Source organism: Lampetra planeri, chromosome 20 (genome assembly GCF_965212315.1).
Source record: "Lampetra planeri chromosome 20, kcLamPlan1.2.h2, whole genome shotgun sequence".
In the NCBI taxonomy this organism is placed as follows: domain Eukaryota; kingdom Metazoa; phylum Chordata; class Hyperoartia; order Petromyzontiformes; family Petromyzontidae; genus Lampetra; species Lampetra planeri.
In genome coordinates this window covers 1,095,959-1,109,150 of record NC_136126.1, presented here as the reverse complement: position 1 = coordinate 1,109,150, position 13,192 = coordinate 1,095,959, and the positions used below count along the sequence as shown (strand labels likewise).

Sequence of the window (13,192 nt, the reverse complement as noted above, 5' to 3'; positions counted from 1 at the left end):
ACCCACCCAATCACCCACTCACTCACCTACTCAACTACTCACTCACCACACTTCTCTTTCTGCCTCTACCCTCCGCACCGCTCCACTTTGGAAGTGAAGTCACAGATGGTGGAGTTGTGTGCACGTTGTCACCCAGTATCTGCTCGGCATGTCCCACGACACGCCCTGATTCCAAGAACACAGGATGAGATGTTACTATCCTTTGTGCAAGCACTTCCAAGAGTTCATGAACAGTGAGCCTGGTGAAATTTGGGGAGCGCATCGTCAGTAGTGTACCTTTGGTTCCTAGGGTGTTTCGGCCTTTCACACTATACACCCTCCCCAAAGGCGGCCAGCGACAGGGTGATCAATCCTACGCTTGCGTCCCATTCCCAATTAGTCATAGGAGTTGCCTTGTTTCGATTTACAGCTTTAGTGACTGCAGGGATTCATCTTCTTGGTTCTTTCGGTAAAGTCACGTAGAAGGGAAGTAATAAAATAATAAAAATAAAACACAATAAAATAATTCTCACGACGTTTCGGCTACAACGCAAGCAGCCGTCTTCAGGTGAAGAATGAGACACTGCCAAGCTAGGAGCTTATATATAAGCTGAGTTGGAGGTGTAAGAAGAGCGCCTTAACAAAGGAATGTGCATATCAAGAGGAATTCAGCATATTCATGGGAAATGCGTAGGAGGTGGGCGGGGGGGTTTCAAAGTCATATTATGCCCATGCATTATGCAGGATCAGCAGCACCAAAGGGAGAGGGCAGGGGGTAGCATTAACAAAGGGAGGGAATGTTAATAGTATGTAGAAGCTTCTACATACTATATACTATTAACATTGCCTCTATGACTTTGAAACCCCCCACCCACCTCCTACGCATTTCCCATGAATATGCTGAATTCCTCTTGATATGCACATTCCTTTGTTAAGGCGCTCTTCTTACACCTCCAACTCAGCTTATATATATAAGCTCCTAGCTTGGCAGTGTCTCATTCTTCACCTGAAGACGGCTGCTTCCGTTGTAGCCGAAACGTCGTGAGAATTATTTTATTGTGTTTTATTTTTATTATTTTATCACTTCCCTTCTACGTGACTTTACCGAAAGAACCAAGAAGATGAGTTGCCTTGTTGTTGATAGACTCCTTTGTAAACGTGATGCTCCATCTCAAGGGATTCCTCATCCGGGTGAAACAGTTTTGCTCTATGTATGTAATTTTAAATTAATATATTTAAATACATTGCTGTTTGTTGCTGACCGCTTAGCGTATTGGGCCACTTTGTCCTCGGGCTGCCAATGATGTGTGAGTGATGGATGTTTAGTTGCAGTGAGCGTCGCTTAGCCCGCCCACGTGGTTACCATCCCACACCTGCCCCGCTCCTTACCTGCCCACGCCCACGTGCTGTGAGTTTATTGACGCGTGGCCACGCGAGAGGGTTGGCTGGTATGGGAGGAGGAGGGGCGGGGAGGTGATGCTGGGGCGATGGTGGTGGTCGTTGTGGTTGTGTGGGGTGCGGTAAGGTAGCGGTTAGCCGCGCTGAACTGCAAAAGCGGCGAGCCGAGTCCGATTCCCGCTCACGGCCAACGCCAGCGACGATTATCTGAACCGGTCCTGAGCCTCCCCGAGGTCGACTCGGCCTCAAAAGAGTTCCTGGTGCACTGTTTGAACGTCGCCACGGGGGATACAAAGGCGGTCGGGCGTGGTGCTTGTTTCGTTTGTTCCCCTGCACCTCCAATTGGCACGGTCGTCTACGTACGGTGTGAAAGAAGTTCAACATCCATACGCGACCCCCCCCCCCTTCGTGTGCCTTGCGGGTCTTCATAGGTGATCGCTAAGAGCACTTGCTCCAAACATCTTTCGAGGCTATACGGGGGTTCTTTGCCTTTGGCTGTGGTTATGGTGATGCAGCAGGAGGAGGCGGTGGTGATGATGATGATGGTGAAGTCGCACACCCCCAGTGGGCGGTACCGGTAGCTCTGGTGGCGGGGCTGGAGGTCGGGACAGGTCCCTGCAGGTACCAGCAGGGGGCGCTCCCCCGGGGCGGCGGCGGCGGCTTTGCGTGATCGGCCACGGCCCCCCGAGAAACGCCCGCCCGCCCGTCCCCGGCCTCTCTCTCTCCGCTCTCCCACCCCCTCACCACCACCCCGCCACCACCACCACCACCCACGGCAAGATCGCTCGGACGTCGGAGTGACCGCACAGCACAGCGGACGGGGCGAGCGGGCGGGCGGGCGGGCGAGACGGAGAGACGCGCGCAGAGGGACGCGGACAGAGAGAGGCGAGGCGGGCGGCGGGAGCGATCGAGGAGCGGTCGAGGCGAGCGAGCGAGCGAGCCGGGCAAACGGAGAGGGAGAGAGAGAGAGACGGGAGGGTGAGCGGAGACACGCGGAGGTGGGGAACTGCGCGCAATGAACATCCCTCGCCATTGGTGATCGTTGCAGGAGAGAGAGGGGGGGAGGGAGCGGGCCAGGCGTAGGTAGCGGTGTTTACCCGGGGTTTGACCTTAGTACGCGTAACCTTTGCGCGAGGATGATGGTGGTGGTGGTGATTACGCGCGCCGTGGCTTTGCCGTAAGACATCGTTTGCTCCTCATCATCCTCCTGCGACTGCCGTGTCTTCACCTCGTCGGAGCCGATACACTTTTTGGTATCGTCATCATCCTCATCAGCGGCATCATCAGCGGCATCATCGCCGCCATCTGATCATCATCATCATTAGTGATACCACTACCGTCATCATCATCAGTGTTTATCGTCATAGATCATCTCTCTGCAGGCCACAGACCTGTGCAGTGATTGCTGCTAACGCGTTCAATTCTATATCATCATCACCATCATCACCATCCTCATCACCATCGTCATCACCATCGTCATCCGCTCCTTGGAGACCACAGACTCGTGCAACAATTGCAGCGGAGGCGTTCAGTTCTTCATCATCGTCCTCATCACTAACAACATCGTCATATTCTTGGAGGCCATACACCCGTACATCATCTACATCATCTGAATCACCATCTCCATCATTACCGCCGCCACCATCATCATCTTCGTCGTCATCAATATCATCTGAATCACCCGGAGCAAGCAGCATGCCTCTGAAGAGCAAATACAACCTCGTGGATGATGGATACGACTCGAGGATTCCTCTGCACATCGACGATGCCTTCCACCACGGCATCCAGTTCCAGGCCAAGGTGAGACCCACGGCCACCACCTTCACCACCTTCACCACCTTCACCACATTCACCACCTTCACCACCACCTTCACCACCTTCACCACATTCACCACCTTCACCACATTCACCACCTTCACCACATTCACCACCTTCACCACATTCACCACATTCACCACCATCACCACATTCATCACCATCACCACGACCACCACCTTCATCACCATCACCATCACCACCTTCACCACATTCACCACCATCACCACGACCACCACCTTCATCACCATCACCACCTTCACCACGACCACCACCATCACCACATTCACCACCTTCACCACATTCACCACGACCACCACCTTCACCACCTTCACCACATTCACCACCTTCACCACATTCACCACCTTCACAACCTTCACCACCTTCACCACATTCACCACGACCACCACCTTCACCACCTTCACCACATTCACCACCTTCACCTTCACCACCTTCACCACATTCACCACCTTCACCACATTCACCACCTTCACCACCTTCACCACCTTCACCACATTCACCACCTTCACCACCTTCACCACATTCACCACCTTCACCACCTTCACCACATTCACCACCTTCACCACCTTCACAACCTTCACCACCTTCACCACATTCACCACGACCACCACCTTCACCACCTTCACCTTCACCACATTCACCACCTTCACCTTCACCACCTTCACCACCTTCACCACATTCATCACCTTCACAACCTTCACCACGACCACCACGTTCACCACATTCACCACGACCACCACCTTCACCATCGTCACCACCTTCACCACATTCACCATGACCACCACATTCACCATGACCACCACATTCACCACCACCACATTCACCACCTTCACCACGTTCACCACGTTCACCACATTCACCACGACCACCACATTCACCACCTTCACCACCATCACCACATTCACCACCATCACCACCATCACCACATTCACCACCTTCACCACGACCACCACCTTCACCACGACCACCACCTTCACCACATTCTGGCATGGGTTTGGTGCCCGCTGATTCAGGGGGTCACGGCCATAATGGAGTCACGGGCGTTTGGGACAGGCTTGTGAGGCCCACTGGGCCATACGGTCGTGAGACCTGAAGGCCATTGGGTCAGGTCACGTGGCGAGCAGCCACAGGACTGCGAGGTCACTGCCCCATTGGGGCATGAAACTGCTGGCCGCAGAGTCTTCACACAGGCCATAGGGTCATGCCAGTGGCCCTGGGGTCACGGGGCACCGATCCGAGGGGCTTGTTTGGGTTGGTATTCTTCCTTTAAAGGCCACAGTGTTGTTGACGAATGTGCTGAGCTTGTGTTTGTTGACGAGGTATCAGGAGGACAGCCAGCCGTAGAGGCGTCCTGGCAGTAGTTGATGAGTCTGCCTCCGGTAAGAAGCTGCCAGCCCGGCTGTTTTAATTAATGGAAGACGCACTCCATGTTCCATAAATCATCGCTTGGCCCACTTCATAATTCATGCCACTTTCTCTGGTGGTGGTGGTGGTGCCCTGTTGGTTACGTCTACCAGACAGGCGTCTGGGATTCTAGGTGGTGGTGGTGTATATGGAAATTGGTGCGAGGATGTTGTTGGTAATTGATGATGATGTTGATGGTGGTGCCGTGATGAAGACTGTCCGTGCTTGTGTGAGCGATGATTGTTGTGTCAAGTTAAGGACGATTTAGCCCAGCATCTCTGTTCTTACAAAACGAATCGACAAGGCTGCATGTGTGGCCTTAACGATAAAGGCGTCATTGGCGATGTTTGGGGCAGTGGGAATCCTCCAGTTGCATCTGCTAGGTGTGTGTGTGTGCACCACTGCCAGCCAATGCAGCAGCAGCAGCAGCATCACCACAAAGTGTGTGTTTACTTTATGCGCTCCATAGTGGTGGTGAGTGTGGTGGTGGTGATGTGGTGTGAAATCAAACACGGCACTTGTTGACATTACTGATAATAATATTTGGTGTTCGTCCACAGTATATTGTTAGTCCATAATATAGGTTTGACAAACCTTACTAATTGGCTGTGTTGGGTGGTGGCGGATTTTAACGACACATCTATATATTTACGCGATCTAACCCAAAATACCTCCATTATTATGAATTGGTGTTAGTGTTGACAATAATGATGGTGGTTATTATAATGATGATAGTGGTGATGATTGTGGTTACGATGGCTCTCTGCTAAATGGTGTACCAAATTTGTTTGTGTAAAGTGATGGTGGTGGTTCTGCCTCCGTGATGGATGACGAAATGTGCACTGTCAGTAAGTGAGGTGGTGGTGGTGATGGCGGTGGTTTGAAATGACACACTCAGCTCGTGTATCTTTACATAATCGGTTGTAATGGGGGTGATTTGACGGATTATATATATATGTGTGGCGGTGTGATGATGGTCGCTGTTATGATGACGGTGATGATTATCTGAACCGGTTCTGGACCTCCCCTCGGTCGACTCGGCCTCAAATGAGTACCTAGTGCGGTGTGTAAACATCGCCGCTGGGGAGACAACGGCGGCCGCGCGTGGTGCTGGCCACTGACCCCTTCGTGTGCCGTGCCGGCATTCATAGGTGCTACTAGCTAACAGCGCTCTTGCCCCAAATCTGTTAAAGGCTTTACGGGGGATCTTTGTCTTTTATTGTCCCAGTAAACATGGATGTTGGGGAAATGTTGGTCCAACGGTTCAAACCACGTACCAATGTTGGCACAACGTTGGCATGTTTACTGGGGTGGTGGTTGTGATGATGACACTGATAGGGGTGATAATTATCGTGATGTGTGAAGTGAAATGCTCTACTTATTGATTTAAGTGATTGGGGTGGTGGTGGTGTTTGTTGATGATGATGGTGGTGATAGTTTGTGATGATTGTGGTGGCGATAGGGCCGCCACATTTCCCACTGTAGACCAAACCCAGACATATTTGTCAGTCGGCACTCGGTCTAGCGTCAAAACCGCAAAGTTCACAACCGGGCGACGAAGTTGAACACCGCAATGCCGGTACCAGATCTCGGGACAAACCAATTCCTGCTACCCGAACACAGACGCCGATTCCCGTACAGGTGGTGGTGATCAGAATCTGAATTTTTATCTCGACTGCAGGAGGAATCCGATGAGCTATGAAGCTCTTCTTCACAGACACCAAGTAGGGGTGGATACGCGAGCTACAACAACAACAACAAAAAACTGGACGCTGCTGCTCTGATGAACGAGATGCATTTGTGTAAAGTGAAGATAATGATGATGATGGTGGTAGCAGTGATGTTGAAAAAAATTATGATGGTAATAAAGGCAACGCTTTTGTCTTTTGAGCATTGATTATAGTGGTGATCGTGGTTCTGTGTAGAATTCAGTGTGTACAGTATCTCTATAGTGCTGCTGCTGAAGCTGCTGTTATGAATGAGCGATGATGATGATCGTGACGATAGTGACGGTGCTGCTTCATGGAATGATACAGAATTATTTTATTCTGTGACGCTGCTGCTGCGTTGGCAATGTTGCACAACCACAATTACCGACAACAACAACGACGACGCATTCGTCAACAAAAAACAACACCGTGGCCTTAGCAGAAAGATTACGTTATCCACTCTGCTTCTCTCTCGCCTCTCTGCGTGTTATTAAGAAGGGACCGTTACCCCAAACATTGCCTACTGTGTCCTTTTCCATTTAAGGCCGCACCAAGTTATTGACGAACGTGAGTTTTATTTTTTAATACATGACGCTGATGATGGACGGTGATGATTGTGGCGTTGATGATGGTGAAACGAATGCTGCATTATCATGATGATGGCGATTAATGTTGACACGAACGATACAAGATCGCGATGAATCTGCTGCGTCTTGAGCTGAGCGAGGGTAATGATGTGGTAACGAGGTGGTGGTGTGTGTGTGTGTGGATGTGTGTGTGTGTGGATGTGTGTGTGTGTGGATGTGTGTGTGGATGTGTGTGTCTCGTCCTCAGTACGTGGGTAGCCTGGATGTCCCGCGACCCAACAGTCGGGTGGAGATCGTGGCCGCCATGAGGAGGATTCGGGTGAGTGTCTCCTCCACGTGTCTCTCCTCCACGTGTCTCTCCTCCACATGCCTCTCCTCCACGTGTCTCTCCTCCACGTGTCTCTCCTCCACGTGTCTCTCCTCCACTTCTCTCCACAGTCTACACCATGCCATCTGTTACGATGATTATGTTGATTATGAAGAGTACAAGTGGTTTTATGATGAACATGGTGATTCGACAATTCCTGAACGATGAGGAATGTTAGGCTGATATTTCTGATGATGATCGTTATGATGATGACGACGACTGTTATGATGTTGCGTCGATCGGCAGGTCGTGCGTGGTGGGGTAACGTGTGGGTAACCCCACCTCTTCCAAATACGCGCTTTTCTAGCTTTGCACTGAAACGTGTCACCTTCAGAGTGGCATTGAGCTGTAAGGTGACCCCCACCACCTCGCGAGGGCCACCAGCCAGGTCTCCCTCCCCCACGCGGTGCCGGCCGTGGGGAGGGTTAGCGTTGTTTGGCCATACTTCACCACGCTGGTCAGTGCGGGGTGGCGGTGGCGGTGGGGACACTCGGCACCGGCTCCAGATATCAACTCGCCACTGACGTTAACCGTGGCCGGGAATCAAACCGGGGGATGCCGTGTTCGCAGGGCAGTGCGCTAACCACTGCGCCACCGCTCCCCCCCTGCACTACATATACAACTTATAGAATGAATACCAGGGCTGTAGCACACGTACCGAACACAGTTGTGTCTTTTGATGTTATCTGCACCATGCCTTTCCGAGTGGCGCCTCGGCTGCAATGTGTTACTATTCCGCGCGGCCACCAGTGTGTGCATGACAACATCACAACAGGTGAGTGGGTGGGTAGGATCACCTTTGTCTGTGAGCAGATAAGAACTCATTGAGAGCAGAAGCCTTGTGTTGCGTGAACACCTGGGGGTTTCTTTGTTAACCTAATTACCTAATTACGTTGTCGTCGTTGGGAGGGGGGGAGTGGTGGCGCAGCGATTAGCGCACTGCTCTAATAACGCGGCGACCAGATTGGCATTCCCGGCCACGGCTCACGTCACAGTCCGCGAGGAGGGTCGCTCCCCGCCCTCGCTTTTTACCCAGAACCATCCTCTTTCTGTTGAAGAGGCAGCAGCAGCAGCTATCCTGGGTAGCAGCTCTCAATCTTCCAGGGACATTAAAGTGTCACTTACGGAACGATCGCGGTGCAGTGCGGTGCTGTAAATCACAATTCCGCACCACTCGAGGCGATGCATGGAGATGTGTATTTCTTTTTTACTTTACCAGATAAGGCCCCTACTGAGCTGTTTCAGCTCTTTTTCAGATGCCACCTGTCCACAATTGATATCTCAACGAAGTGGTTTATCACCTGGACACGAAAAGCAACAGCTGAAATACTCTTAAACACGCATCTCTCTTTCCCACGATACATCCGGGTGTTCTATTTCTTTATTTTATAGCTCGAAGGTGTGCAACCCATGTTGACCATACTTCACCACAAGGGGGTCAGTGCGGATTGGCGAGGTCCTCTGGGTCTCTACGAGATTCCTCAATCGATTTCCATCCCCGCCTATCTGCCGGAGGCATCTTAACACCGTGGTCTTTATTTTTGGTGTGATGTTGCATTGGCAGTGATGCACAAATAAGTCTCAACGCAGCAGCAGCATCATCATCATCCATCAATAACACCGCCCCCTAATATAAATATATATGAGGCGACGTTTCAGGCAAATGTCCCTTGTTCGCAGAAAATGGATCCAGGCCTGAGTGGCTTAGGCGTCACCCAGCACTCTGTACGGGTCACGCACTCATTGAAGTCGCCTTTAATTCAACCCCTCGCTCGCTGCGCCGGTGACGTGCAGATGCACGTTGAACATGAGCCGCACAACAACACGGCGGTGACACTTGCTGGCCGATGGCGGCCACGGTGGTGGAGGCGGTGGTGGCGGTGTCTCTCCCACTGGCAACTGCAGGCATTCACTTGAAGGAGTGACCCCTCCCGCCCACTCCGCCTCCCACCCTGTGTAGTAAACACGTCGCTCTGTCTCTCGCATTCTTCTGTTGCGGGGGACGAATCGTCCACGGCAGAGACGCCGCCGTGATCAGGGCGCTTGAACGCTGTCACGACTCCCACCCACTCTGTCGCGCTTGTACTGCCTCTCTCTCTCTCGTTACTATCGTTCTGTGTCGCTTGTACCGCCAGTGGTCTCGGAGAGCTCTCACAACGAGCAATTATCTCAAGTCAAGGAGTTGCCCCACCCACCTCCCCCGCTCACTCGGTGAGCAAACAAAACAGCAAACAGGGGGCGAGATTAAACAGCCCAAACCACATCATCATCGTCATCATCGTCGTCACCATCCCCACGTGTTGGCCGCCTGCGTCTCCCTGTTGACTCAGCTGCCGCGGGAGAGACGGGGAGGGGGCAGAGAGCGACCCCACGAAACGCCGCCAGTGAGCAGCAGCAGTGAGCAGCAGCAGGAGCAGCAGCAGTGAGCAGCAGCAGTGAGCAGCAGTGAGCAGCAGCAGGAGCAGTGAGCAGCAGCAGGAGCAGGATGAGGAGGAAGAGGAGGCGACATCTCTCGCTCCGACCCGTTCCTTGTTTTTTTTTACTCCGGTCGAGTGTTTAAGCACTGGCTGGGGTGTGTGTTTTTTTTGTCCCTTCTCCTCCTCCTCGCTCTCTCTCTCTGTTGTCTCGGCGAGATCGTTCCGTGGGACGTTTTTAACACTTTATAAGCAGAGGCGCAGAAAGATGTGGCGGCCACTTGAGTCACAATGGCACTCGAAGACAGAGAGGGCAGTGGAGTGACGAGGTGCACAGTGGCACAGACCCACTCCTGGCTGTCTGCCCACGGATCGTCCTGATCATGATCATGATGATGATGGAGCAGAGGCCCAGAGGGCCAAAACGTCAAGCGGTCAGCTACAAACGGCACCGTTAAAGTTGTAGGCAATGGGTGTCTTTGTTGCATTGAGCGAGGTTATGATTGATTGTAAGAGCTTGTGGGGACAAGAGACGATAACCATGATGATGACGACGGGAGAAGAGTTGTAGCAGAGAGAGAAGTGGGTTAACTCGTGGCGAGAGTGAGTGGGTGGGTGGGTTAGTGGTTGAGTGTGAGAGTGAGCGGGTGAGTGGGTGGGTGGGTCTATGATTGAGTGAGTGAGTGTATGTGAGTGGTTGGGTGAGTGTATGTGAGTGGTTGGGTGAGTGTATGTGAGTGGTTGGGTGAGTGAGAGTGAGTGGATGCGTGTGAGAGTGAGTGGGTGATTGAGTGCGTGTGTGCGTTGTGTGTGTGTATGTAGGTGTGTGTGCGTTGTGTGTGTGCGTTGTGTGTATGCGTGTGTGCGAGCATTTTGCTGGCCACCCACCTACTCGTGTGCCGTTGCGGCCTCCATACGTGCGACTCGCTAATAACACTTGCCCCAAAAGTCTGTTAAGGCTATACGGGGGATCTTTGGCTTTGTCGTGTATGTTGAGTGCGTGCGTGCTGAGTGTGTTGTTGTGACGTGCAGTGTGGTGGTGGTTGTAGAACACGTAGTGGTGGTGGTAGAACACAGCGTGGTGGTGGTTGAACACAGCGTGGTGGTGGTTGAACACAGCGTGGTGGTGGTTGAACACAGCGTGGTGGTGGTGGTGGTGGTTGTAGAACAGTGTGGTGGTGGATGAGACTGAGTCGTCAACACGTGTGGTGGAGGAGGAGGAGGTTCACAGGCAGAGTCGCCACTCACCACGGGAGTGGTGATAGAAGAGTGGCACGGAGCGGACTGCCCGCACATGAGTGAACGAGTGGATGACTGCGATTACCGAGTGAGTTGCTGGGTCATTCATTACTCCCCCTCAATGATCCAGACAGGATGCATTGTGCAGCCGCTTTGTCAATCCACTGCTGGATGAGAGGCTTCCCACGCCTGTGCAAGTCACGAGGGTTGTTTGACCATACTTCACCACGTTGGTCAGTCAGTGCGTGCGGGTGAATGAAGGGGGTGGGGGCAGTGGGCAGGACGGGTTCAAGCATTACAGTACTTGCCACTGATGGTAGCCGTGGCTTGGAGTTCTATACGTACAAAGATATAACCATATATACAAAGATCCCTCCATTACTGGAAATTAAAATTACATTTCAGAATTTTGTTTTCTTGCTGTGGGTTTACCACCTGATGAAGATCGCTTGTGTTGCAATCGAAACGTCGTGCTTTGTTTTATTTTATTTCTAACTACGTGACTTTACCGAAAGAACCAAAGAGTAAAATTACATTGTTGTACATCCACCCATTAGCAGCCTTCTGGAACGTTCAATTCATTTATTTATTTCAAAAGCATTCGCACAGCGCGTGCCTGATGGCTGGTGGTAAACTCGTCCCCAATGTGGTGTGGACAACCTGATTTAAATTGAGACAGAGAATTGGTGTGAGCGGGGATGAATCTATAAAATGTGCTTCGTAATTATAAGTGGCACAAGTCAGGGCGGCCGGTCCCAAGACGTCAACATTAATTTTAAAACCCCACAATGAAGTTCCTCTGCTAAGTATCAAAGAGCTCTGTTGGGGGTCTCGGGGGCGGGGGGAAAGGGGTGGGGTCATTGCCTCCACCTCCCTTGGATCTGTCACTGTGTATGTGTGTACACACACATACGCGTGTGTACACACACACATACGCGTGTGTACACACCAGAGGTGTGGACTCGAGTCATGTGACTTGGACTCGAGTCAGACTCGAGTCATGAATTTGATGACTTGCGACTCGACTTGGACTTGCATAACAATGACTTTGTCCCACCTCTGAGATGTGGACTCGAGTCATGTGACTTGGACTCGAGTCAGACTCGAGTCATGAATTTGATGACTTGCGACTCGACTTGGACTTGCATAACAATGACTTTGTCCCACCTCTGGTACACACACACATACGTGTACACGCGGGGAGCGGTAGTGTAGTGGTTAGCGCACTGTGCTACAAACCCAGCACGTCGAGTTTGATTCCCGCTCACGGCCAACATATCTGAACAACTCCTGGACCTCCCCTAGGTCTCTTCGGCCTTAATATGGTGCGTTGTGTAAAACATCAGCACCGGGGAGACAAAGGCGGCCGGGCGTGAAACTGACCACCCCATCGCATACGCATGCCGTGCTAACCTTCGTAGCTGCTACTTTGCTAACAGCACGTGGCCCCACAGCCGCCTGTTCAGGCTATGGGGGGGGGGTTCTTCGTTAGATTCAATGCGAGGTGGCTATCTTCTTGCGTTTGTTTATCGCTTTGCTGGTGAGTCGTCAGCGTCGTGCGTGTGTGTGTGCCGCGGGTCGTGTGTGTGTATGTGTCGTGTGCGTGTGTGTGTGTGTGCCGCGGGTCGTGTGTGTGTGTGCGCGTGTCGAGTGTGTGTGTGTGTGCCGCGTGCGTGTGAGTGAGTGTGTGTGCGTGCCGCGGGTCCTGTGTGAGTGCGCGTGTGAGTGTGTGAGTGTGTGTGTCGTGTGTGTGTGCTGCGGGTGTGTGCCGCGGGTCGTGTGTGTGTGTGTCGTGTGTGTGAGTGTGTGTGCGTGAGTGTGTGTGTGCCGCGGGTCGTGTGAAATGAAGTAGCGGTGAGAGACGTGGCGAGTTGTGCCGGAATGCGCGAGCGGTGATTCCCACGCACCACGTGGAAGCCCAAACCGCCCGCAGTTCCCATGAGCAAATATAACGAGATCACGCACTCGTATAAACACACGCTCACGCACGTTACATACACACACAGCCCCGTGTCAATCCACTGCTGGATCGGTTATTCCCCACGGCTTTGGGGCGCTAGACAACACGGGTGTGGTAAAAACAAAAATCCATCGACCGCGTTATCGGAGCATCGTCAACAGCGGGCCGATGCGCCGCCGTCTCCTTCATGAATGGGAAGTTGAAGCCACGAGCGGCAACTTGCGGCCGTGCAGCCCCAAGAGTCGGGGCCGTGTAGCAAACCCCTCCCCACCACCAGCCCCCCACCAGCCCCGCACCCC

General features: G+C 52.4%; 1 protein-coding gene across 1 annotated transcript in view; it reads left to right on the top strand.

Moving 5' to 3' along the window:
* Positions 1–2,034: 2,034 nt before the first annotated feature.
* LOC144724193 (carboxyl-terminal PDZ ligand of neuronal nitric oxide synthase protein-like) overlaps positions 2,035–13,192 on the top strand; it is a 43,425-nt gene continuing 32,267 nt past the window's right edge. The window contains exons 1-2 of the mRNA XM_078603109.1: positions 2,035–3,177; positions 7,161–7,232. Coding sequence (XP_078459235.1) covers positions 3,073–3,177; positions 7,161–7,232 — 177 coding nt within the window. The 5' untranslated portion in view covers positions 2,035–3,072. The remainder of the gene's footprint in view (positions 3,178–7,160; positions 7,233–13,192) is intronic.